The sequence below is a fragment of the Cygnus olor genome, chromosome 5, assembly GCF_009769625.2.
Source record: "Cygnus olor isolate bCygOlo1 chromosome 5, bCygOlo1.pri.v2, whole genome shotgun sequence".
Lineage (NCBI taxonomy): Eukaryota > Metazoa > Chordata > Aves > Anseriformes > Anatidae > Cygnus > Cygnus olor.
The window spans coordinates 34533195-34561153 of NC_049173.1; the positions used below are offsets into that span (position 1 = coordinate 34533195).

General features: G+C 40.1%; 1 protein-coding gene across 1 annotated transcript; it reads right to left on the reverse strand.

The window, feature by feature from the left end:
• Positions 1–1693: 1693 nt before the first annotated feature.
• LOC121071431 (cytosolic phospholipase A2 epsilon-like) lies at positions 1694–27958 on the reverse strand. Its single transcript, XM_040559685.1, has 20 exons — positions 27809–27958; positions 26202–26274; positions 18338–18474; positions 17808–17939; positions 16976–17016; positions 16122–16164; positions 15610–15673; positions 14560–14720; positions 14253–14345; positions 13582–13619; positions 12737–12893; positions 12110–12246; positions 11023–11245; positions 9715–9829; positions 8923–9060; positions 8097–8204; positions 5930–6121; positions 5292–5458; positions 3628–3811; positions 1694–2719 (listed from the first exon to the last, which is right to left on the reverse strand). The coding sequence occupies exons 1-20, from the start codon at positions 27833–27835 to the stop codon at positions 2481–2483; spliced, it is 2469 nt and encodes an 822-aa protein (XP_040415619.1). The 5' UTR covers positions 27836–27958; the 3' UTR covers positions 1694–2480.
• Between the last annotated feature and the right edge of the window lies 1 nt (position 27959).

Below are 27959 nucleotides of genomic sequence, written 5' to 3' on the forward strand. Positions count from 1 at the left end.
AAGCACTGGAGAGCATAGATGGAGCTTGAGGGATCCCATCCTAGACACTGGCTAGCAAGTGCCTCTGCTAGAAGAGGGCCTAGTGGTAAGGCCCAGGACAGGCACCTGGGACACATCTAGCGTGAGCCTACAGAACAGGAAAAATCCAGTAACGGAAAACACAATGACAATGTCCAAGAAACTACTGTTTCTGTTTTGGTCCACGTTTTCTTATATTTTAGGGTACATCTCAAATTCCATTAATAGACATGCAGAAGGTGTAGCAGGCTGTAGGAGGGACCCTTAGGTCCCTTTTCTAAGGAATGTGTATTTTCTAACTAGCTTGAGGCTGGTAAAACCAGGAAGGAGCAGGTACTCACCATTTACCATCAAAATTTCCTCAGGTAAAATCAAGCAGAGTATCTAACAGGGTAAACTTCTAACAAAAAAAAAAAAAAAAAAAAAAAAAAGCAACAGCTGAAAAATGAAATTGAACCAGGATACCCCAGGAGCCCACAGACTTGACAAAGCTGATACAACACTCAGATCTTTGCAGTAACAGAACAACTCTCACAAACATGATGAGACCCTCCCTGGTAGGCATTAAAGATTCAAACATGATGCCCATTTTGACAGTTTGGGTTCCTTGTTTTAAGCTTATCAGTGGCTTTTCAGACAGAACATCAGACAGGATTTAAGATAAGGGTGAAAATATCTACATGCCTTGCTGGTAAATGCGTGTAGAGAAAAGACCCTTCTATAGCTCTTGCCTATTTCTTTTAGGCCAGGCTACACAAAGAGGTAAGAGACTCTCCTGACTCTCATCCTGGCTTGCCAGCTGCCAGCTACTGTCTATGTTTCGCAACCCTTTTGTGGGTCTAGGACCAAAATAACCAGCTCCAATTCTAGAAAAGACTAAAGACCAATTATCTTACCCCAGTAATTTGCCTCTGAGGAAAAATTCATATCAAAAACAAACTACACTTCCCTCTATAGTGGTCTTTTCTTGACTGTTGTGTGTTTCAGTAGGTTCCCTTCTCTGAGCAGCTGAGCTTTTTTTTTTTTTAAGCAAAACAGTTAATATTTTTTTTCATAATATCTAAACAACTGCCCAAAGGGGGAGAGGATTTACTTATGAAATTTCTCGTTAGCTGAAGTGGAAGAAATATAAGATATTTATTCTGTTATATGTAAACACGCATGTGCAGTGATGGTTGATCAACATCCATGCTTTGGCAGACAAGCTCTCACTTCTTTGGAATGACACACAACCATTTCCTGTTCCTGTTACAAACTGGTCTCCTGGACAGCTTGAAGAGGAGTGCTGCTTTTTGTTTATGGATTGCTCATCAGGTTGCCTTCATCATGTGTGTACGCACATCATTTAGTGCCTTCCCAGGAAATGCTTTGGACACCTCTTCATCTGTTCTTTGGTAATCACGCTGGTTGTTTGAGAGCTGTTACATTTTTGTGTGTGCTTAAATCAGCTTTTCCCCCTCAGCCACTGTACTTCAATACACTTGTCAAATAACTAGGTTACTCGGTGACAATTGTATCTTAATTTGTACTTGCAGATGTATTTTACATTTTATGGCTGTTTAACAACTGTGATGCAGTGAACAGAATATTGTTATCTTATTCCATTTCAATAGTGTGACTGTGTGGATGCAATTATCATACACCTTGCAATCCCCCTCACATGCTACTTGTTTTGGTAATATTTCAGCTCACTACATTGAACAAGTTCCAGATGATGCTGAAGCAAAATCGCTTTTCAGGGAGGTAACTGCAGTATACGCATGTGACCCGAGACAGAACACAGTTGATTGTCGGAGAAAATGGCAGTAGCCCTTCAAAACAAACTCATAAGTTTGATTTAATTGTTAAGAAGAGACACTGAAGACCTAAAAGTCACCATCTATATATATTTATCACCCATCACAAGTCTGAAAATTTAAGTATCCTTCATGTGATATTTCATGACAATTCATAACAAAAAAATAACAGGGCAACAAATTTTTTATGAGGTAGAACACCATTTAATTCAAGTTATTAAAACCAAATAAAATATTTTTATATGTTAAAATCACCACCTTCTGTGTCTGAAGAGGGCTTCATAGATTTGTTACCAATAGTCACAATGAAATGCCAGAATATTTTGCAGATGAAAAAATACTAACAACCAAACCATTAAGATACTGCAGAGAGAAAGTTAAAACTATTCCCCTATCACACACAGCTGAATTTGCATTCTGTGCATCACAATGAGATGGTGTTAACAACAGACCAGCCTGTCTGATATCAAAACTCCTGACCAAAAAAAAGCAACTATATCAGTAAACCAAACCATGTGGCTCTGAAGTCAGTACTTCAAATTTTCTTTTTTGAGAAGGCTACTTAGAAAGAGATGGCGCCCGCCAAGAAGAGTGAAGTAGCTACTGCATTTGATATATAATTCTGTGCTGTCATGATAAATATTTAGTAAGAGAGGAAAATACTGTTCAACCAGATGCCTGTGCCTGTGATACTGGCTGGCTCAGAGCTTGTTTCTTCCGTGCCACAGCCATGCGCAAGGCCTGAAGAATCATGTTCTCATTGTTCATTATGTTGTAATTAGTCAGCCTCTGAAGTTTGTTGAAATCTTCTGCTTTCAGCGAGACCTCTCTCGTTGAGTACGGAGAGCAGAAACTGGAGAGGTCAATCTTGCCCTGTTCCATTTCCACAGCACTACGAGCCATGCCTGTCAGGGGAAAAGAGGAAGGTGTTTGTATAGTCCCAGGGAATTATAGTCCTCTGATAGAAGACTATGTCAAGAATAATTTAGAGAGATCACATATGTGGTTGCTATGAAGACAAGTGCAGCGCTCTGATCTCTGAAAAATGTACTTCTAAACAAAACCCTTTACGAAAAAGAGAAAAAAACAAACAAAAAAAAAAAAAAACACATTACTAACCATTCCATTGCAATCAGCACCGTCTACTGGCCAACTCATGGCATGACATTTTTTGAGAGAGTTCACAGGTCATCAAGTCATACCATTAGGGTTCTTCAGAAGAATACATGCTAATGGTAAAAGGAATAAGGAGATGTACAGGGCAGGAGGAGGCAGAATGTTAGTAGCCTTGGAAATCATAATAAAAACAAAGGCAATGTCTCAAACAGTGGTCCAAAAGAACACTGTAACTGCATTTATCAAGTCTTAGTTTACATACTATTGCTTTGATTTCCCAGAATATACAATCGACGTGTTAAACAGTGTAAAAAGAAAGCACAGTGGCCCTCCACAGGTGTATACTTTAAAGCTAATTCTCCCTAGATCTGAATGTCATAAAAATACATATCTGAAAACTAGGCTTTGTTCTACACCCTAAAGTAAAATTTTAGACATCACAAGGTGAAATTAGATCCCATTCCTCTACTTGAGAAACACATTTCTTCTTTCACTGAACTGCACCAAGATTCAAACTAAAATTATGCCCAAGATTTCACTGATTTTGCAAATAATTTGTGTCATCCCCTTTTGCAATGTATTCACTAGTAGGAACAAGCAAGCAAGCAAAGGATTTTTGTATTGGGTTAAAGAAGAAACTCTCATGGAGTGAAGAAGTTAATTGGGTCAATAAAACAGCTGGGTAGTGCTAACTTACCAGGTGCTACGTATCTTTGGAAGGTGTCATTCACTAGTGGAAAATAAAGCAGGAGAGGAGCTCCCGGAGTGTCTGCACCATCAAACATGTAACACTCCTTCAGGTTCTTCTCATCATCCTTCAGCCCAATGTTGGGAAATGGAATTCCCTGCTCCGAGAAGTAACTGCAAGCCTGCTCTAGAGGCTGGTCAGTGCCCAACAGCAGCAGTGTAAGAAATGGAAAAGATACACAAGATCAGGCTGCTGCTTCATGTTAAGCTGTACAAAATAGCCTGATAGCACTGGAAGGTTAGAGATAATGTGAGCACCTGCAGTCCCTAGTTCTTCTGTTGCCTAAGGAGCTTTTTGAAAATAAATGTGCAGGAAAACACTTGATATTAAGTTGCTAAAGAAGATTTTAGATCAGTACCAAGGCACATCTTTAAAATGGAAATATGATTTAGGAACAGAACAGGTAATTTGAAAGATTGTTACAGAGCATCATTAATTAAAGGAGAACTAAGAAAAATTTGCATCTAAACAAAACTAAATTTTCAGTCCAAGACAGTAAGGATTTACTGTCAAGTTACCTGTTTATATAGCAGTTATAATTTGTGAACTGACTTCAATAGATTTTAGCAGGGTTTTGAGACCAACTTCCCCATTTTAAACTTTGAATTTTAGAAATAATATGAAATTTCAAGCTAACATGTTTTAAGAGTATTAGACTTCAAAATATAACACTAAAAGAATTTATCACAAAGCTCATTTGTGATGACCAAACTTTGTTAAATTATGTGACAAAACACTGAAGCACCACCTTTTTTATGTGAATTAATTATTTTCAGAAGAGTTCCGACTACCAGAAGGAAATGCAGTATGAGTTACTACATGTGGTTTTTTTCTGCTATGGTACAGAGACAAAAAATTTTCATGTGGCATCACAGTGTAAGAGCAGCATGAGAGTATCATCCACTTGTAAAATAATGACAAAATCTTAACCAGTGAACTTCACATTTTCTATGGTGCCTTTCAGGAGCAGGTTTACAATTACAAGTATTCATTTGGAAGTCTAAATTTGTCTTCTTAAGTGGTAAATACCACTTCTGAAATCTATATAACCATTTTAAAAATCAGATTTCTTCAAACATAGTAAATGCACTTGATGTTTTACTTCAAGCTCACTGCATTAGGAGAAAAAATGCATTCATTAAAAAAAAAAAAAGAAGAAGAAATTCTTGACTCTCTAAGTTGTTCTTGGACAGCTGAAAATCACATTTAAAAAAAATTAAAAGAGAAATAAAAATTTATACATTTAAGGAAAATGCAGAATAAATTATACATATGAATCACAGAAAAATCTTTTCCAGCTATATTTGTGCTATAAAATCTTACATTAAATTGTAATGGACGTTGCAGCTCAACCATAATAATTTCATTGTGCCACTCTGCACTTTATTGGTGAAGTAGAGATCTCTGAGTATTCCATTTACTGTTCTTTCAAAAGTGATTCGAGGAAAAAAATGGATTTGTTCTTCCCTCTGGGAATTTCCGTTCTTCTTCTAAGGTTTGGAAACACAATTTTACTAGGTTCTACTAATAACATTCTACAGACACCTATCTGAAAGCTGAAGAAAGCAAAGGAAAAGCCATTATTAAACAAAGTCATTTTTGAGACTTCTCACCAAGGTCTGCGATCCACCCGTGTAATTTAAGTGTATGATGACATCTACTTTCCTCTCTGGTCTCATAAGGGGTGGACAGCTGGTTTCAAAGAAGAAAGCTGCATCCACCAGCTCCAGGTGCTCTGAGTTGCCTCTCAGGTCATTAGGAGAGGTGTCTAGCGAGGTGTCTAAAGAGTGACAGATTTGGAGTTATTTACAAACAGCAGAAAGACACCTGTCAAGTTAGAAAACAAAAGAAAAGTGAACTTTCCTCCCATGCAGGAATTTCCCTTTGCTTTTGGATGCCATGCAAAGCTTCCTTCAGCCTCTCCACTCACATTTTGTCAGTCTTTCCAAGCCCATAAACTTCACCAAACCCATGGCAGGTTTTCCATATGCGAAGTCCCACCCCAATGATTTTCATCTCAGGAAGGACTGTCAGTACCAAATCACCCCAAAACTGAACAGTCATGTTATTGGAAGTGAGGGATATAAGGAGTTACTTCATTTTCCCTCTCTTTTCTTTCAGCAAAGGATAACAATTGACCACAAAATCCATTCTGTTTTCTGCAGGATGTACAAACATCCCACACTGAATTCCAACCCCTGTGCCCGCTCAGATGACCACTATGGCACATGAGCAGAAGTGCTGTCTACACCTTTCCATTTTGCAAACTGCTCGTGCTGGATGTACTCGTTGTGCATCTGGAAGCCCCTCAGGAAGTTGTGGTACTTGGAGACAGCAGGGCGGTCCGTGAGGATATCCCGGAGAGTTGTGGAGAGGCCACTGGTAGGAGTGAACATGCAGGTAGCCATCTCATAGGGCTTCTCAGGCAAGTCTGGTTGTTCCTCTAGAGACACATGGCATAAATGACACACAAATTATAGTCACAATTAAGATGTGAACCGGATGCAAAGAAGAGAAAGGATCAATGACTTCCCCAACAGTAGTAACAATACATTTAGAGCTCTTTGTGGTCACATTTTTAAAGGCTGGACCTGAAAGTTGCTGAACATCAGCAAAAAGCAGTACAAGTTTTTTGATCCAGGGCTACATATACATTTGAAATAAAAAGTGAGAATTAATCTGAACGGTACTGCCACAACATTTGCAACTTGTAAGAATCAAATGATAACATGCCGGATTAGTTCATTTCTCTGCTGACAATGGACTCACAGCAGCTCAGCTTCATGGAATATGAAAATTATTGCCTCTATAGATCATTTCTGGATGCTCTTCTGAATGCACAGGAATATATTTTTCCTCCTATATGCAACTAGGATAGAGAATTTGACACAGGTGTCTTTACAACTACGTATCCAGTCACTCTTCAAGCCCATAGTATTTGTGTGTGTTTAACCATACAGCACATGAACATTACATCTGAAGTGGAGTTAAAGAATTCAGTGCTGAATGTGTTACGCCATTAATTTAAACATTTCCATTTTAGCAGTGAATTAATAGAACAGAATAGTTCAGTAGGAAGAGACCTTCAAAGATCATCAAGTCTGACCTCTTCAGGGCTAACCAAAAGTTAGAACATATTATTGAGGTCATTGTCCAAATTCCCCTTGAACACTGACAGGCACAGGACATCAACCATCTCTCTAGGAATCCTGTTCCAGTGTTTGACCACCCTCACAGTAAATAATTTTTTCCTTATATCTAGTCTGAACGTCCCCTAGTGCAGCTCATCCCATTCCCATGTATCCTGACATCAGTTACCAGGGAGAAAAGACTGGCACCTTCCTCTCCACTTCAACTCACAAGGAAGTTGTAGAGAGTTATTTTGCCTTATGGTCTGCAGTGAGTTCCAGACAAACGTTTGATAAAATATAAACTCACTTTTCTAAACCGTGATTGGTCATATTTGATTGAAGTAGCATTTTTTTCATAAAACAAGAGGATTTTGGTAGATATTAAAACAAATCAGTTTTCCAAGCAAACAAAAAGTAAAATCATTTCATTTATACATTTGAAGAGGTTACTGGTTTTAGATTGGGCTAAATTTGAAATTCTAGGCTTATTTTGAAAAGAAAACTTGAAAATTTTTAAATTAAATGTTTTGAATTAAAACAGTTTGTTCAGTTTGGTTTGCACATTTGAATTCAACTCAAACTTGTAAATTATTTATATAAACCCAAATATAGTTGTTTTGTTTTGTTTTTTCCCAAAATAAACATAGCCCACAGAAATGCCACATGAGTCCATTCAACATGAAACCACTGATTTCACTTGAATTTTAACAATGAAGTTGCTCATGGGTATTTTCAAGGAATGGTGTTTCAGTCTAGAGCTGTCCTTCTCAGCTGGCATAATAGAGCTCTACTCCACTGATTTCCTCGGACCTCTGCTAAATCTTGCAGTTCAGTCAGATTTTGAGGGAGGGATACACAATCCAGGGGAAACAGAAACTGGAGAAAAAAAAAAAAACTCTCAAGCTGCTCAACAAATAGAGATGCCATGAGGCTTTGATCAAAGCAATTCTTCCCAAAAGTATTTTAACTCAGCACTTTGGGGATCATGTTATATAGCCATCCCTATCTTCTTTCCATCAAGGTCTGTCTGATAGTGCCTTACCTTCTAATACAAATCTCACTAATGCCAGTCTCAGATTGAGCAAAGCACTAGCTATTCGGTAATATCAAAGCACTTAATTTTCCCAGTACTTTCCCTAACCCAAGACTGAGAGCACCAGGCTGACAGAAGAACGCAAAACATGGGAAATGTGAGTGCAGTTACTGTATCAGAGGTATGTTATTTCGTCCCATATCACAGGGACCTGGAGGAGGGAGGCCATAAGTCAAAAGGCACTGGAGATTTACCTATTTCAGTCACTTTGTCTTGGGTCCATCTGTGCCAGAAGTCCTCTGAATTGTCAGCTGCATGCCAGGCATCCAAGAGATTTTTGGAGAAGATACTACTCCACATTCCTAGGAAGTCAGAGATGGATAATGAGTAGTAGTGAGGTAAACACAAGGAATTGATTAAAACAAACAAACAACAAAAAACACTGCCTTCTGCTCCTTTCACGGCACTTTTCTAACTTCTTGTTTTATTCATTTCTTTGCAACTTTTACATAAGCCTAGACATCTATTTCAGTGATAGACTGACAGACTTGACTCAGAATGCAAACTCATTTCACAAGAAATTTTAAAGTTCTTTTCCTCCCACCTTGTTTTACCTAGAACAACATAAGTTTTGACAAATATTGCATTGTTATTTTCTTATTTTCATTTCCTTTTTCTTTCTATAGTGAAATATTTTCAACCAGCTCCTTCACTGATTCTCCTTCCTCATGTCCTATTTATTTCTTATTATTTCCCTCAGCTTCCGCAAAGTTTTGTAGACTTTCGACTTTTAAAAGGTTTTGCACTTTAAGGTCAATGGTGATGTTTCAAACACACTTGCAAAGGTACATAACTTTTTTTTTAAGTTTCATTTTCATAGTCCCAATGACAAAGCTAGCTGGGCAGATGAGTGAGTTTCAGGAGACATGCTGAATGTAACTGACTGAGATACTGAACCACTTCTGACATGACCCAGTACCTCTGCTACCACATGCAGAACAACGGTTTGCTATGGATTAGTTTCAAGAATCATTAGTGTTCGTATTAAATTCTTGTCAATCCCCCAGGCTGGTGAGTCACCTTGCATGAAGCAGATCCGGGACTCAGGGAGCTTCTTCATCAGGCGACCCATGAAGAACTCGCTACCAAAATCCTCTGCACGAATGAAGGCACCATACTTCAGGAAGCCCACCTCGTACGGCGTGAACTCCACCCACTCTGCCAACACACATGCCAATAATGTTAGCTCCAGCAACCAAGGGGACAAAATGCTGCTAAAAATGGCAACGTCGAAAGACACTGAGTGAACCTTTCAAGTGTCAGCTCTTGGAGGTGGGCTGGTTTAGCTCATGCCCAAGGCAAACCCTGCTGACTGATGCCTCTCAGGTCTAGTAGGCAATTGAACCCACTATTGCACTTTCCACAAGGTTTTGAAAGAATAAAGTGAGGGCTAAGGGAAAATTTAAGCTTCTTTTCATCTAGCAAGCAGGAAGCTTTCTCATGGAGGGTGGACTAGAATTCAGTCTGGTTTCTATTGCATTTATTACCTTTAGCCAACCATGAAAAATATACATTAAGTGAACTTAGAGCTTCTGTAAGTCACTTTCTTTAAGAATTCAAAGTTTCTGAGGTAGTGTCATGGATCTATGTCATGTTAGCAATCTGAAGTTAACGTCTAAATATGCACACTTAATGTGACGGGATTTTACAAAATATTAAACTGTTGCTGTCGATCCTATGGCTTCCCAGCTATTGTTTACATCTCTCAAGAGGACTTCTGGCTTGGAGCAAGAATTCGAAATGATCTGTCATTGTTTACAGGATCTATACCTATGTTAAAACATAGCTCTTTTCCCAGAATTGAAACATTACCTCTAAAATCTTTGGTAGCAACTTTGTCCTTGACATTGAGGGCAAGGTAGATGGGCAGTGGGTTCTGACCCTGATTCACTGCCCGACGTTGATCAGAAAGTCTGTGGTAGCATTTCTGGATTAAAAAGAAAAAAAAAATTTGCTGATAATCAGTTCCATAAAGACATCAGTGAATATGGGATATCATTTATCCGAATTTCCTCCTAGGTTTACTTCCATATGCCCAATAAACAGAGGACAAGAAAGTCATGGGAGCAGGAATAACTCTCACTAAGAGAAAGAGACATGTTCTATATTCAGTATATGACATCAGTAATGAAGTACTTCACATGCTCTCCTAGCTTTATATTGTCAAATGTAAGTGAAAAAAACAAACAAACATGGCAGATCTGGCTAATTCTGCTATTATCATATACTTTATCTATTTAACATGAGTTCTTCAAGGCAGCATGTTAATGATGGTTCTAATCACGAATTTTCTTGAAACTCATACTGAAGTTTAATATCCCTAGAGGAAAAATCCCTGAGCTGTCCAATACTAACGGCTTATGTTTTACATGAAATTGATATTTTGAGTGTACTTAAGCCAAATGAAATATTAACACATTTTGCTAGAAAGCACTGAGGCCAGAAATACGCTGTGAAATCTGATATGAAGTGGCAGTACTTTTTTTTTTCCTGTTTCACTTGAACAAAATATAAACCATTCTTTATGGGGTTTTAAAATAAAATAGCTTTTTCTCCAGTTAACATCAGACTGCAAGTTTACATGGAAACTTTTGCTTTTGTCATTACAACAGAATTAGGAAGGAGCGGTCCTGCGAGACCAAATCAAAAGCAGCTGAAAGGCACTGCAAAATGACAGTTCCTCAGCAAAGATCTCTCAGGAGCTCTGGATCAATACTCTTTCATAGCACTAATTCAGGAAATACATAGGGGGGTACATCTGCAGTACATTCAATGTATGACTTGTGTAAACACTGCAAACACTGCAGCAGCAGAGACATTAAACATAGGGCTATAAAAAACACCTAAGAATCTTGAAAAAATCTTGGACAGCTACAAATGTTAACTAGTATGCCAGTTACTTTAGAGCTAGTCTAAGCATTTCTGTTACATTTAGTCACACTTTAGGCTTCACTGTAGACATACACTGCATCTCCAAGTTATTAATGTAAATAGATGCTCTGCCTGCCTACCAAGTATAGTGTTATTAGCCAGGCACTTCTTCCTAGGATTTTATTTTCTTGTAATAATCATAAGGATCATGTCACCAACTTTATGAGAAGAAAGGTGAATAGACATTACCCCATCATTTAACATGGATTCAATCATGAGCCCCCACAGATCAATAAAAGATGTCTTATGTCCTGCTTGGGTCCTTTGGCTCAGCTCTCTGTAATAATTCCTCAGACTTCTCAAGCAAAAAGCACCCATCTTGCACTTGGTTGCTTGCTTCCGAGCTTCAATAATTACTTCTCCGAGATCCTTACGTGACCAATCTGCATCTTCATACAGTTTGGTCATGGTCCTGTAGGCAGAAAACATGATGGGGAGGGGAAAGAAATGAAGATGATGGTTTTAAAATTGAGAGGATATACTTTGCAGAGCTTTGGGCACCTCTTATTGTTTTAGCTATAGGTCACTCACCTACTTCGAACTTACTTTGAACAAAAATGCAAATCTAAAGGCAATAAATCATAACCTCTTGATCTGGAAGCCAACACAAGCAGCTGCACCAGCTGTCTATGTTGTTTCTGTCCAACAGTAATTAAGCATAGAGGATCATTTTGCATTGGACTAAGGATTTTTGCACTACCAGTAAAGTCTCATGTTTCAATTAGGGATAAATTACTCCAAAGACACCAAATATCACTGAGGGGGAGTGGAGAGGCAGGCGCTGATCTCTGCTTTTTGGGGACAGCAACTGGACCTGAGGGAATGGCAAGGAGCTGGGACAGAGGAGGGTCAGGCTTGGTGTTAGGAAAATGTTCTTCACCAAGAGGGTGGTTGGATACTGGCAGAGGCTCCCCAAGGCAGTAGTCACAGCACTGAGCCTGCTGGAGTTCAAGAAGCGTTTGTACAACACCCTCAGACACATGGTCTCATTTTGGGGTGGTTCTGTGTGGAGCCAGTAGTTGGACTCGATGATCCGTGTGGGTCCCTTCTAACTTGGGATATGCTGTGATTCTATGATGATTCTGTGAAAAATGTGGCGCATAACAGGCCTTTCAGGCCTTTCAAGGCCTATTATGAATGCCCTGGCATTCATAGGCGTAATATGGAAGCAGTAACTCATGACCCCTTTTACCCTTGCTGAGATCTAAAAACCTAGACAAAGCATGAGATTTGCTTCACATAATATCCCAACAATAGTATCAAAATGATTCCTCACCATGTTGTGCCAGATGAGCCACTGATGTATGAAATGCAATCCAGAACACGCAACTTTTGAAGACCCAAAATGCTGCCATACATGGCAGTGAGTGCTCTTATCCCACACCCTGCCGTTGTCACAGCCACTATTGGCACCTGTTCAACACAAAGAAAAGGGCAGGAAGCACGGGTGGAAAAGTGACATCAAGGGACATTCACATCAAAAGAAGGCAGACATGAAAATGCAATATCCAGATGCTAGTAAAATAAAACACATGGATTAGAGATAAAGTAATATTGGTCTATAAGCTATAAGCAATGTGAGTTTCTGGCCATCCCTGTGGAATATATTAAAAGATCTGTGCACTTCACAAAGGATTTTTAAGAAAGATGGATCAGAATCATGGTTTGAAGTTCCTTTAAATGATCACTTGAAAGCCAAATGGAAATAGAGAATTTGCTCATCCAGATTGCTGAGCAATCCAGCTCAGATCACCCTGGATGCAAACAGGGCCCAGGAGAAGGAGCTGCTGACATAGGTCCTTATGCTTCATCTGGACAGAGGGGAGATAACACTCCTGTTGCCATCTCCAGGCCCGAAGGAAAGAAGAGCGAAAAATCCCACAGCAGTGCGTTTCCCAGCTACCTCGTGGTCTTGCAGGTCTTCCTCCAGATGAAGAACATCCTTCAGTGCAGCAGCAACCACCCTCCTGCGGTTTTGCAGGAAATTCTGTTCATCCGTGCACAGGTCAAACCCCAGGCGAGCATCTAGGTTTCTTGGCCTGAAACACAGACCCTGGGTCCTGAGACCAGGGCACCAACATTATTTATTATTACTTGCTGTGGTCAACTCCAGTTGTGCTTGTGTGTGTGTTTACAAACCGGTTCATGGACAGCATAATGTAATAAATGAGAAAGAGCAACACCACAGACAGGCCTCTGCTAATTGCTGTAGCTGCTACCAAGAATACAAATGGGAATGCAGGGCAGAACATGACATACTGCTCTGGTATTGGAATGAGGTACCTACAACACGTTTCTGGTTTTGTTTGCTCATATAATTGATTTTTCACGTTTCAGCAGTGCCTACCATATGTGCCTGTAACTAGATAACTGCTGTCAACAGCCACCACGGTTAACTAGGGAAACAGCTACCACGCCTTGTCTTTATTTTGTTGGTATTATACAGAAATATGATTTCTGTGCAGAACTACTCTCTCCATCTGTGGGCATAATAGTGCACACAAACTGAGACCTACTTGCTTAAGTGCACTACCAGCTCGGAAACTTGGAGGAAAAGGGACCCATGATTTAGTTATCCATCACTGAATAAGGAGAACCTGGCAATCAAAAGCCTGAGACCAGAAGTGGAACACACCTCTGCTTACCAAGGTCCGAGTATGCATGGCCCCCTGCTGATTTCAAATGAGCTTTGTGTACTTGCAAATGTCTCCCAGTTACAGTATAAGGCATTGCTGGAGACTCACTTACCATTCATTTGCCTTTACATACAAGTCGATCGTCTTGTCCTGAAAATAGCAAATGAAATAATGTAAGCATGCTCAGGTCATTAATCCTGTGTATTCCTCCACCACACCATCAACAGGCTGAGTTTTACTCTTTTTGCTGCTGTATGTGGCCAAGAAATGGTCTGGGTTATGAGGTATATAACAGGCCCCAGTGCAATCTGAGCTGGATTGAAACATAGCCCCTCAGTTTTCCACAAATGAACACTTAGTTTGCCCTTTGTTTTCTAGGAAGCTCATTAAAAGCTGAGCACCTGAACCACAGGCATGTGGATGTTCTCTGTTTTACCTTCTGCTTCAGACTTCCCCTTTGCAAATTATCAGTATTAAATGTCACATATACTGTTAGCTCACATACAGTGTTGATAAACATATTAGATATGCCCTTAGGAAATTAGTTTCAACTCAGGACAGGGTTGAACAGCATGCCTGGAACCACATGCAGCACAAAAGCCAAAATAATCATAATAATAAAAAATATTGCATAGCTATACTGTCACTGACAGTTATTCACAGTTTACAGCTACAGCATGTGTTGTGCCTGACTGGATCCAAGTCACTGGAGTATAAAACCCATATCACCCAGCAAAATGAGTACGTATTGGGATGGAGTTTTATTAAGAACTCACTTCTCACCTGTGTTACTGTTATTTTCTCTTGTATAGGAAGCAAGTTCAGAGCTACAGTCACAGACTCATTCATATCCCTTTCATTTTGGCTTGATATAGACTGGAAAAAAAAAAACAAACAACAAAACAAACAAACAAAAACCATAAAAACATAATGAGGAGAGTTACACAAAAAGAGAAAAAGAAGTAAAAAGCAATCTCCCCAGCCTCACATATGTGTGTTCACTTACCAATTCCCTGCATACACAGACCTCAGAGATCACCAAAGAAGCACACAGCAAAGAGCCATCTGCCCGTTAGGGGCGACCACGTACCCTGCTGAGCCGCCTCCGCCGCGGCAGCGCCACGGCCAGCGCTGACTGGTTGTATTTGATGTAGTGGAACCTGGCCGGTGCAGTCGGGCACAGGCAGGAGCTCAGCGTGTGGGTCTGGGTCCCTTCGTATGAGCCATCCACTGTTAGTGCAAATTTCCTCTCTGAAGGGATGACAGAAAAAACATTGTCACATCCTCACGAACAGGCCTTGCTATCTTAAAGCTAATAATACTCAAAAACACTGTGTGTCTGCCCACACTTCTTAGCTATAAGAAAATTCCATCTTGTGGGGATCTGAACTCCACCAGTCCTCACCGAATTCAGCAGGATTCATGGTTGTTCACCACAGATTGCAAGTAATTTATGTTGGGGGATAAAAAGGTGTTTCAAATTTAAGTCCTTCTAAAAAATGTGGTTTGCAGTGTGAAAGTATCCCTTTTTGGTTTGCACCATAGCGTGTGAGGTTGGAGCCATCAGGAGATGCCAGAGCACAATGTTTTAAAAATTGCTTAGGAAATACACAGGTCCACAAGCATAGGCTTAACACGGTACTGATGTACCTCTTTAAAATGTGCAACAGGTACTTTTGCTAATATATTGTGTGTGTCTCATGTTTCACCTAGTGGCACGTTTTATATTTTTACACCTAAAGAAATTTTTAAAAGTGAAATTGAGAAAGAGAGGCTCAGTCCTCATCCTGCCTATTTTCTTTTTCTTTGAATCCAAAAACAAGGATTTTGCTCCAGTTGAGGACTCGGAAAAATTCAATGCCCTGCACAAATGATTTGGAAAGTTATAAGCATCTGACAAGATATTATTATGGGGGAAAGTCTTTTGCAGGGAAACCAGACAACAAGCTCATCAGGCTGCACTCTGCAATTATCTCTGCGGTTTTGACCAATTACAGCCCCCTCCAGAGGCCACTGACATTGCTGAGATTTTGCTTTGCATCTTCAACCATTTTAAACCAAGGTGTTCAAGAGTAAAATGCTGAGCACTTTTGCTATAAAGCAGCCTACAGATTTGCTCCGTAAGTCAGCAAAGGCTCACCTGTGCTATCCTTCCTCATCTTGCCGCCATTCACCTGCACATCCAGACAGGAAACTTCACGGGACTGGAAGAAACAACCAGAGAAAGAGAAAAGGCATTTGCTGCTGGTCAAGCTTGGCCTCAGCCAAACCCCTATGCACATGCCCAGGCTGGTGCCAGGCTGTCACCCCCCACCAGGTCAAGGGAAGTGGCATTTGGCATCAGGAAAAAGGGCCCAGGGGAAAGGGTGCAGGGTGGGCACCCCAAGGAGGATGCTCAGCTTGGTTGTCCCCATGCAGGGGGGGATGATCATCCACCCCAGCCCTGCTCAGTTTGGGCAGAGGCGAGCACTGGAGGCAGCTCCAGCCTCTCCCAGCCTGAGTCACCAGTGCAAATTGCTGGCACCAGCATTTGCCTACCCCATGTCCAATGCCTCCATGCCACTCTATGGAGCAACTGCCCAGCACCTTTAATCCTGGTTCTGCAATAAGCATGGCCATACAGCAGGGAAAGGGTTAGGAAATAAAAATTACCACTAAGACGCCATTAGTAATAATGTTTTCAGGAGGATCCGGACTAAAAGACAAAATAGAAAACAATCAGTTCACAGCTAGCACTCTCCCAGTTCTTTTTTCTTTCATTATCTTTAGAAGCCTGTCTTTGGACAGGGAACATGAGTAAAACAGCATATGAAATTCTAGCTGGACACTCAGTCCAATTTGCCTCTCTGAGGCTGAACATTAAGCCTGGGTACTCTATTTATGGAGAGCTGCTGAACGGAGGAGCTCCTTGCTGCATCAGACAGGATCATTTTCTGACACAAAAGTGTAGGAATGGCAGAATTAGACTATTGCCCTATATTGCTCAGGTTCAAGCCTGGGTGATCAGTACTGAAAAGCTGGTGAATTCATCCAACTTGCAACAGCAGCACTAGGACTGATTTTCTTTCCCATTCTCTCCATTAACTGTACAGTCAGCATAGAAACACAGTAAAAATATATTTGTAAATCTATTCCCACAACTCAAATTCCAAGTATTTTTCCCACATTCTTATGACAAAGCAAACATCCGGGGCAGACATCCCAGGAAGGTGTAAAACTTAAAACATCCTCCTGCAAAGAATGCCTCCTGCAGCCTGGCAAGCAGTAGCAACCAGGAGACATCTCCATGCCCATGTCAGTGCCTGTGCTAGCTCTTCAGTGTGTCTGGGTGCCTGGTATGGATTCACCCCTTCTCTGCTAAATGCCGTACACAAGCATTTCCTAAACACCCAAAATTCCCTCTAGTTTATTCAGACTATGACAGTGTTAGGAGGGGCTGCAAGCATAAACAGATGTTTTGTATATCAGAAACATTTGTTTGCTTGCATTTCTGTTGATTGACTCACCTGCTCTCCATTGTGAATTCAACCTCCAGCTCCTCTTTTCCCTGGGAAAGAAAATGAATTATGTCACTGCATGTGGATTCCTCTGTGCTGAAAAATACCCTACAGGAATCTGTGCTCCTCAGGGAACTGGCTCCAAGCCAGTGTCCACCTTTAGTTACTGCACACACCACAGATTTCATTTTCTTTGTGTTTTATCTGTTATACTTCATATCGTATACTTCTGATGTCATAGCCATTATATCAGCAGGCTTCTAGTTGAAGTTCTAGGCCACCTGCAATTCCCCTTTCACACTCACAAGCTCTCAGTGCTCCCCACTAATTCTCAGCAACAGCAAGACTGAATTTCTCTGGTGCATCCAAATCACCCTGCCCCTCTCCCAAGCCTCACCCACAACCTGAGCGAATGGGCCTGGTGGCACATTAACATGGCAGCACAGTTGGGCATGCAAAGCCCAGAGTGTTCTGGAGAATGAACTTTGGTTATGAAGTCAAGATCGCTATTTTTTATATCAGTCGGACATGAGCCACAGCTCAAAACCATGAGCTCCAACTGCAAAGGAAAGCCTAAAACTCTCAACATTTTGACATCAAGTAGAGCAACCAAACAAGCCTGATAATGTTGGCCAACTCTATCTGTAAAAGCAGCACCCAAAATTTACTGTAATTTCTGAGGCAAAACTGGGCACCAACCCCTGAAACAGACGGGCATGTTCAGATGACTAAATAGACAGTAGGAAAGGCCTCTATACTGGGCAGGTGAGATGAAAGCTGAGAAAACCACATTCTCACCTGACCATGTCCCCTTAGCTTTGTCTTCGAATTTTATTCCTACCTGTGGATTCAGCTGGAAACTTAGTTGAATGTTTTCTCCGAGCTGGATTTTGGAGACGTCAAAGAAAACAGTGAGGAGATGGTCATCTTGTGTCATGTTGTCCTCATCACAAACTTTCAGCTCCAGTATGTTCTGGGAACAGAAAAAATAGATTGTATGAGATTTAAAAAATATAAGACGCTACAGTTACTTCAGTTCAGCTGGAGGAATTTGGGTAAGAAGTTCAAGAAGGAATGCAAAGGAAACAATGAAATAGAAGTTTTATAGTTGTTCTCCACAGGCTCCATTGACTATGCAGTAATACACAGTCTTATGCACATGTCAAAAGCTAAATAACTGCAGTTAGACAGAGTGAATACTTCATAAAGAAACTCAGGAAGACCCACAGTGTTGGAAGCTATGGTACCATTTCATGTCTGGTAAGAAAAATGACTTTTAGGCAAGGAAGAGGGCATCTGGGCCTTCAGCCTGATCATCAGGAGGTGGATAGAAGGCAAATGCCTACTGTTGGGGATAGCTGCGGTTCCTACCTTAACCTGGCTCTGAATCGTGAAGTGGAAGGTCTCGTTCCACGTTGGGTTCTTGGTGTTTGGAATCGTTTTGGTGCGGAAATGCTGCACCGAGGCTGTTGGCAGGCTCAGGCTCACGTAGCAGTCAGACTGGGTTACTGCAGAAGAGAAGGGAAGCGTGAAAGCAATGGACCAGTGGGCCACATTTGGTACCCTGTAAGCTGTGGCACTGTATGAATTTTTAAGCTCTGTACACAGGACAATATGCAGAATGTGAGCTGGAATTCTAGATAAGGTGCCATCAAGTCAGTGCTGTATGGCCAAGCTGACTCCACTCTTTGTGAAATCCTAGCAGTTTTCTCTTCTTGAGAGCTACCTCTTTTCGTTGTGGGAAAAATAACAGTGAAAATAACGGAACATGCCTTAATGTTTCTGGGGTAGCTCTGGCTGTAAGTTCTGTCCTGTCTACTTTTCAGAGCATCCTTTCTTTCCATTAGCATGTCTGGCTGCCAACACATTGGCAGTGGAAGCTATTTGCACTGAAGGCTCTTGTGAAGGACCATTGCTGTCAGAGGACAGGTCTCTGCTGAGGCACCTTATCTCTGGCTGCCTTCATCCCTTTGGAAGATTAGAGGGAACGCACACACTGTGAGAGTTCAACAACAGAGCTTCTCAAGAAAAGATGTATATATTCCTGCAGAGGAAATAAACTGCATTTAATCCTTTGCTAAGTGGATTAAAATGAGCACATGGAAGAAAGGAATTGGAAATATTGAACAGTTTGAAGGTGTAGCATTTGTTTTGAGAAGCAGCTGTCCTGAAGGAGAGTTTTAGCCAGCAAAGCTCTATTAAAATATTTCTTAATCTCACTATTTTCACCTCCACCTTTGTGCCTCAGAGTAATAATGACATTTGCAATATGATGTACAGATGAAGAAGCTTGTCTGTGCTTCCCAGCACATACTGAGATGACGTTGCTGCTTTGCACAAGATGGCATTGCTTTTGCTTTGTTGTTTCAATTAAGGGTGTGTTCAAGTCATAAAGTTCACCTGTGAATTTGAATGTGCCTAGTTGCTAACTGGCGCAAACTTTAGGGTTTTCATTTTCCTTTCCCTGATGAAGAGGCTAGCTGTGAAGTTTGGCTTTCCACATGAGCTCCTTCATAAGTGAGGAATATTTAGGACCAAGGCTTCAGAATGAAACAGTGTTCCGCAGCTGTCTGCAGTGCTTAGATCATCAATGAGCACTTTCATTCTGAAGTCGGAATAATTTGCCTGTGAATGCTTTTTGTCATAGTCATTAAGCAATAAAATGCAAATGTGAATCATGAGATGAGCAATCCTTTGGATTCACACTCCAGAGTCCAGGATGACCACCATACAGAACACATTTTTTTGTTAGGAGCAAAACTTATATAAGTACCAAAGATAACATGATGGAATATTGCCCATAAATGCAAATCCCATCATCAGCATTGCATTTCCTCGATTTTTAATGCCACCTACTTGAGCATTCCTGCCATTGCATAGCAAACACACCTTCATATGACTACACTTAGCCTTGTCCCACTTAGTTTCATCAGTAGGTCTGACTTTTGGGAAACACAGAGTAAATGACTTGGCCCCTTAGTGCACTCTATGTGTAACTGAAGAATTAACAAAGCCAACTTTTTTTTAAAAATTGATCCCCTATGAGACTTGTCATCTTTGAGTAACTTTGACTGATGAAGGTAGTTGTGGAATATGCAAAAATACATAAATTATAAGAATATCAAAATACATAGAGATCATCCAAGTTTCTAACAGTCCTAATAGCTTCCAAACTTCCATGTCTATAGAGGAAAAGGCTGTATGAAAACATTTTTTTGATGCTTGGTAACTCCAGATTGAGATCCACACATTACTGTCGGATCTTGTCCCCTCTAGGAGGAGGATCAGAAGGACCCACTGAAGTTTGTGAATGACCCTGCTATTCTGCCTGATTGGCTGCAAGTATGAACTGGTGTGAGAACTGGCACTCCACTCTGCCCAAGCCCATCATTCACACAGCAAAACATCACATCACGTTATATAAAGGGACTCTTTGTGTATATATACAAGGCTCCCATTACCAGGCATGTGCAAACAAATTGTCATTATGGTACGTAAGCCTAAAAGCCAATAGACTACAGGAGATGAACAGCAGCAATGATGCTCACACATGATGTACCCATCAGAACTTCCCAGCAGCAACCTGTGTCCCTCCCCTCGACCATGACATGTGAGCAGCTGTCAAAACATGCGTGAGATGGCAGCTGTGGTATCACCATGGGGCAATATCCTGCCAAAAGCAGGTGTGGCAGCAGGTGCTTATGAAAGCCCAGTCTCTTCATGCAGTTATTACACTAAGTTTCTAATTAGCTTCCAGGATAGCAGCAGGACTGGATTTTAATTGTGCTTTACCATTAGAAAGCATTACAGTGACATGACCAATGCTAAACAACACGATGGCCCCAGTACCAATGCTGTACCCCTAGACAACAGCAGGGCACCAGCTGTTCTGGCTCAAACTGAAGTCTCACTCCTCTCATAAACAGCTCAAATTCAAACAAGGTTAAACCAAAATTTTAACCAAAATTTTTAATTTTTTTTCCCTCTTTTTTTTTTTTTTTAATGTGGTCTCAACAATGAACTGCTTATCCAGATCATCTCCGTGATCATGGATGTTCTTCACTTGGACCCATCCATCTCATGAAATACAAACTATCACTACCAGCTGAGGAAAGCATTTTTATTCTTCATCCAGCACCGGGGAGAAGAGAGACCTGGCTATGGATGGGTAGAGTGGCATTGCTACCTACTAGAGTAAAAATTTAGATATTTTAGATCATTAATTAATTAATTAATTAGGATTTTTTTAAGACACGGGTTACTTTTGTGGAAATAAACACCTTCATTTCCAAGGCCCTTAACAGACTTACGGTATTCATTCAGGCCCGGGAGAACGCTTCCTGCCTCCTGGCAACATTCAACATTAATCTCCATCACCTGCTAGCTAAACTTCAATAAAAAGCTTTCACACACTCTCCCACCCTGCCTTTCTTTTAGGGTGGCACACGCTACGGGTATCCATAAAACTATCATTTTCATTTACATCTCTATAAAGCTGTCCTTTGCTGAGATTGTGCCAAACAACAATTTTTCTGTTTTCTTGGCCCTTGTTGGGCTTTATCAGTCCACATCTTTTTATTTTATAATGAGATTTCAAGCAGCATCTAGAACAATAGGCTGTTGGTACATAATTGCAACTGCTTAAATATCATGGTGAAGTAAGTAATAAATAACAATGAAACTATATCAACAACAGTGCAAGAACCAAACACCGGAGGAAGTCTGCGGGTTCCTCTAATAAATATCACATTAGACTATAGTTCCTTAAACAATAATGTATTTCACTGGCTACGTTTCATTTCAGGATCTCAAGGATCTTTCCATGAATTGATTTCATACATGTCAGAACTGCAACTGCAATGCCATAAAATCTTTTTGAATATGTTTTTAAATAAAATATAAACTATACTTCATAATTTTATAAATTATTATATCCAAAATATCAAGCCTTACTTTAAAAAAAGATCCAAAATAGAACCTTGCAAAATTATCAAGCCTAAAAAAAAGCCCTCTCCCCACCCCCCGAACTTCAGAAAACATCATTATTGCACTTAAAAATGCTGAAGAATATTTTTTAACTCTATGCCAGTCCATTTAGCCCAGTGCCCCTCAGCGTCCACTGAGGGCTCTAAGATGTTTTCAGGAAGCAGGAAATGACGGCTTGAAAATGCTCATCTCAACATTTCCATCCAGTTTTACTTTTTTACTTTTTTTTTTTGTAAACCTTAATACTCTGAGGCATTTTGTTTTGTTTTAGTTTGATTTGTTGATTCCACTTAATTATTTTTTTTCTCTCCAGAAATCTTGTTCTTCAGCCCTTTTGCCCTTTTTTAGGAAAGATCTTTGGTCTTATTAGGGTTAGACATCAGTGTCAGAGGAGCCCATGACCTATATTTCGTGAGTGTCTGAGTAAGTTTATTAGAGGGCAAACATCACATAATACTCTTAGCCCTCACAGTTTTAAATTCAGAGACTTCCTAAGCCAAATTTCATTGCACTTTTTTTCTTCTATGAGTTTGTCCAGTCTGCCTTGAACCCACCCAAATTTTTGCCATACATAGTCTCCTGCTGTGAGGAGTTCCCTAGGTGAAACAGCTGTGGAAAAAAAGAAAAAAAGAAAAAAAAGAAAAAAAACACTTTCTTCTGTTTGTTATCAAGCTATGATGGCTGCCCAAGGACTGGAAAAGGCTGAGCATGAAATTTGAAATTCTTTACAGAAAAAGTACTGTTTTTAAGAGTGGATTGGATTGGTGTACATACAAGTCTCACACCATTAAGGAGTCAGGATGCAAATGAGGTCCACACCCAAATCTGGGAACTGGCAAGCGTAGCTGGTCCAGGAATACTAATAACCCCAATGAGCCTGATGGGGATGTGGGTGTGCTCAGTGGGAAGGGGGAATGTGGAGATCATAAACAAGCCACTAAAGTCACAGGTGATATCAATGATGTCACTGATGCATCAATACACAAATGGAATTAGTGTTGACATATAATTTACACATTGATGAATCAGTGGGAAAAAGATGGAATAGTACAAGGATGTATTAAATAAATTAAGGGTTAAATATTAGAATGAAGCAATTCAAATAGTCTTAGATCAAAATATTATCTTATGCACTGAACTTCCATTAAGGATGTTGTAATATCTGTTTTGTGGTAGATATTAGTGAAGTTTTGAGACTGTTATGGTGGATTGGTTTTCCCATTTCCATTTATTATCTAGAAGATAAAGCAGATAGAACAACAATGAAACTAACATGTGGTACCAGGTTGGGAGGAATTCTAAGCACTAGGTGAGTATTAAACACAGTGATACAAAGACTACAGAAATCGCGCAAGAAATGGGATTCACTTCCAAAAAAAAAAGGATGGGCATAACTGGAGAGAAGCAGAAAGAGCTGATTTAAAACACAGAAAATGTTTAAGATGGCTTGGAAGTAGGTGACACTTTCCACCTGGTTCTATCCAGAAAGGTTTCCAGGAAAAGGAAAATTATATAAAAGAGCTTGAAAAGGATGAATGAAAAAAAAATAATAAAAAAAAATCAGTGTTAGGAAAACGGTATTGTAAAGAAGTCAGCATAGCTGGTGATGGATGCCCACATGCTTCTGGGTTCCCTAAGGCTGTGCCAAGCTAATGTTTAGGGAATTGTAAAGATGACTGAGAAAAAAAATTTAAAATATTCCACAGCATTACACACACAAAAAAAGCTGAATTCTGTGAGTAGTGCATTTTTCATTTTAAGTCTCCTAGTTTGCTTCTTCTCAGAGAAAGTCAGATAGTTACCAACATGAAATTTGCACTAGCTTTTACATTGCCAGTAACTTTAACCAGACATTAATTTATTTAAAAATTCGAATCATGTTTATTTTATATAATCAAGGGCACCTAAGTGAAATATGTGACTTAAACAAGTCTGTCCGTATATCAAACTATATGCTGAAAGCCTTAAAAGCAGATCTTCCAGAAAAATGTTATTGACAAATTTCACACTCGACAAAGAATGAATGATACTGGAAATAAACAGCAGTCAGTCAAAAATAGATTCAGAAATTAAGTGTATGCAAGGCAGTGTCATGACTGCTACAAAGTTTGTAATTCTCCAAAGTTTGTAGTCCTGGGTACAAAGCTGAATATAAGGAGGCGACATTACTAGTTGAGTCCTCAACTCCAGGAGAGATAACAAGAAATCCTAGTCAAGGCAACCAAAAAGCAGACATATCACTCCTGTTTCTTTGTCTTCCACTGGATGGAGGCTTCAGTCCATTCAGACTCACAAACTGACATGCTCACAGGCTGTGCTTCCTACCTGCAAATCTCCTAGTATGCCAGTTTGGATACCAAAAGACTGGCTGCCCTGCTTCACAGGGAAGGTATTTCTTCTATATCAAAATATCATTCCTAATTTCTCTTCTACATCTTGGACAGTTCTTTTAGGGATTTTCTTTCCTTACCCAGTGGAAGTACCCAACAAACAAAGAATTCACCTTTACAAGTACAATATTTGTTTTGTTTGTGCCATCCATGGTTTGACTTACACGACCGTTTCAAACAGATAATAGCTTGGCTATGTTGGTGATGAAATGTTTGTTGCTCTTTTTTTTGCAAGCAACATCCAGTACAGGCTTCATAGTGTAAGGCAAAACAGCCTTAGCCTGGGGAGCCTGTGCAGCTCCAGACCCCAGGCCATGCTCTGAATGCACCACTGCCTTCAAACCACTCCTTTAGGCAGCGGTACCGGCTGGGAACATGCCTCTTGTCTGGGAAGCAGAAATGATCAAGCATCTCAGTACCTGGTCCAGGCCCTAAATATTTCTACTATTGGGAAGGAAAGCAGCAAGACCTAGGCAACTCTCTTCAGAACAAAAATAGCTTGAAGCCAAAAGTAATATACGTTGATATAGATGAGAATAAGACATAGAGGAATTTTGGTAAGCTCATTCTCATGTGGAGAGCTTAATAGAACATGAATATCTGGGGAGATATTTAAGGACAGTATTTTTCAACACTTCCTTCTTTCAGCTCAGAGTGCACTTCAGTACCTTTAAGTAGATTTTAGCTGTAGCAAGAGATTTCTGTCCAGCCTCTAATTGAACTTCAGATCTCCTTTCTATACAATACAAATAATTCATACAGACTCTTCTTCCCCATACATTCAGCAAAAAGAAAGTACCTTAATTCTTGTCAATAAAAATGAGAGTGAGAAATTTCTGTTCATATACCTTTGGGCTCTAGAGGAACAATAGCAGAACTCATGGCAAATCACTATAGAAAGGCCCAAACAAATCTCTTGTACTGCATCATTTTAACTGAACAAATTTAACTTCGTGTGGTTCCTACAGAAACATTCTGGATTGAGACCTTCCTATCTGTGTAAATGAATAAACACAAGACAATCAGCCATGTCCTCAGACTGGAGGTGAATGTCACTCACACCTTTTTCTCTTCTGCTTTGCTGTTCAGGTATTTATGGAGCATTAATAAAGTTCTACATACCTGTTGACTTCCAGGCACTTTGTAAACATTACTAAGAATAAAAACGGCTAATAGTGCAAGCAGTCAACTAAGTTTTGAAACACACATCTCCTATAGCTGAATCAAATGGGACAGTCATAGAATCATAGAATTATTTAGGTTGGAAAAGACACAGAAAATAATCTAGTCCAATGATCACCTAACACCACCAAGTCCACCACTAAACCATGTCCCTAGGCACCAAATCCACATCTCTCTTAAATACCTCCAGGGATGGTGACTCTACCACTTCCCTGAGCAGCCTGTTCCAATATTTAACTAGTCTTTCTGTGAAAAATGAATCTACGAGAGATGTCAAATATCCATTCCTAAGCTCACATAAAATGATCTGTGCTATGGACAAATTGGACATTACTGTAAGAAGGAATCATAGAAGTGACCACCATCTAAACTTCTCATTGCATCATTCCTTATGACTAAATAACTGTTCTTTGTTTTGCATTTGAATCTGCATTCTGTGCAAAAAGATCTTCTGAACTACAGCTGGTGGCTGGACCTCAGCATTACACTGGCAAAGATCTAAGAATATATAAAATTCTCTAACTACAGTTTTTCACCTTCACCATACCATAGTCAAACCTCTTCTCTGTCTTTCCCTCTCCTTTTATAAATACTCTGTGATGTTTGTAACACTTGGTTATTTTCCAGGTGGTTTTATAAGCACATGGACAATCCAGGGGTATAGTAAAGATACTCACACAAGTCTGCTTTCCTGGCATTTTTCATCCGTATGATTTTTACAGTGAGCAAGTTGCACGGAGAGGGTTCTGTCTGTAGAACAGCATACAAAAAGCATGGGATTAGCATGCAGAGAGAAAGAACAGAAGCATAGTCATAGATGGTTGGTATTGAAACATTTAATTGAACACTATCTAAAATGTTTCCAGACGGAGGTTCTTCCTTGTGCATCATCTTCTCTGTCTTCCCAGATTTACAGCCAGGTGTGGCCAAAGACCTCAAATGCACACTCAGCCACAGACCAAACCTCCAATGCGCTCCATTTTCCATTCTGAGGAAACTTGTGGAAACCCTCAACTTGTGGTGGCTGACTGACTCTTAAAATGCAACCACAGAAAAATAAGTGATAGTGAACCTTGCTGTGTTATTAATACAGCTGATACACATCTTGGTCTGTGCAAATTCAGAGGATGTCATATATATCTACTATATTTCACAATAAATAGTTGACAATCTAGCAAGGCAGGAATTAGTAATGATATCGTGATGTAACGACACTGTGTGTCAGCTGGTTTATAGTCATATAGCTCCATTGTTATGTTTGACATAGGGCAGCACTGGCTCTCAGACAATGAAGAGTAAAAAATATCTTCCAGGGACCTAACCCAAATTTCTCAAAAGGGGGCAGTGAAAACAACTTTCTGTAATTATTTATGTCAGAATAATTCAGTTTATCCATTTTTCCTTATGCAAAGGTCACACAAAAGTGTCATTGGAAATCCTGTGAAACCACCTAAACATCGGTGGTTATCAAAGATATTTAACAAACCTGCCAGGGAACTGGTTTGATTTTGTCATCCTCCCTCATCTAAAGCAAGGAGTGGACAAACATTGTACTTAATCAAAAGTATGGAGGCTGAAGGTGAGGTAGTTTACCCCCTAGATAATTGTTTGTGTTTTCTTCTTTTTTAAAGGAATAAAAGGAGAAAACACTGCATTTTTAATGCTCTGAACCACCACCAAACAACAAAAATAGGAACAAAGAATAAAGTCTCTGTAGCAATGTAACAAATATGTAAGAGAGAGCTCATGCACACTACCCATAAAGCAGGGAATATCACTGCAACAAATATGTAGATAGCTGTACAACAATGAAAGCCTTCTGTGTTACCATTCATTCCCTCATGCCCCCAAGTTCCCAGAATTTCTAAGAGAGCTCATATTTCATTCCTTACATAATATCAACTTTCTGTCTTTCCCTATGCACTCATTGACATTAGTAATGCCTCTTTGGTTTTCCTTGGTGGGTTGTTTTGCCTAATCCCATTGGAGGGAATTGAAAGGCCACAGCAAGATATAAAAAGATGTCTTTTTTTTTTTTTTTAATTGGAGATTTACAAAATATAGTAAAATTACAGCAGCATTAGAGCCTTTGCATTCCTCAAGGGAAAACACAAATTGGGCACAAAACCCAGGCAGAAGTCACCCACTGCTCTCAGCTCTGGTGCTGAAGAAGGCATCTCAGAGCTGAAGACACAGGAACAACAACACTTCCCACAGAAGATCCCCGCTACTGCCAAGGCTGCCTACACAGCTCATCCCAGAGCCTCCTCTTCCCTTTTCTTACCTGGCTCGTGCTGTAAAACACCCCCATCGTGGTCTTCTCCGCGTTCAAGCCAGGTGCGAAATGCGGCAGCAGATGGGTGCAGAGGAGTGACCACGAGGCAGCTTCTCGCGCTTTAAGCTGCCTGGAGCAGACAGACAGGTGTGTGGGTGCC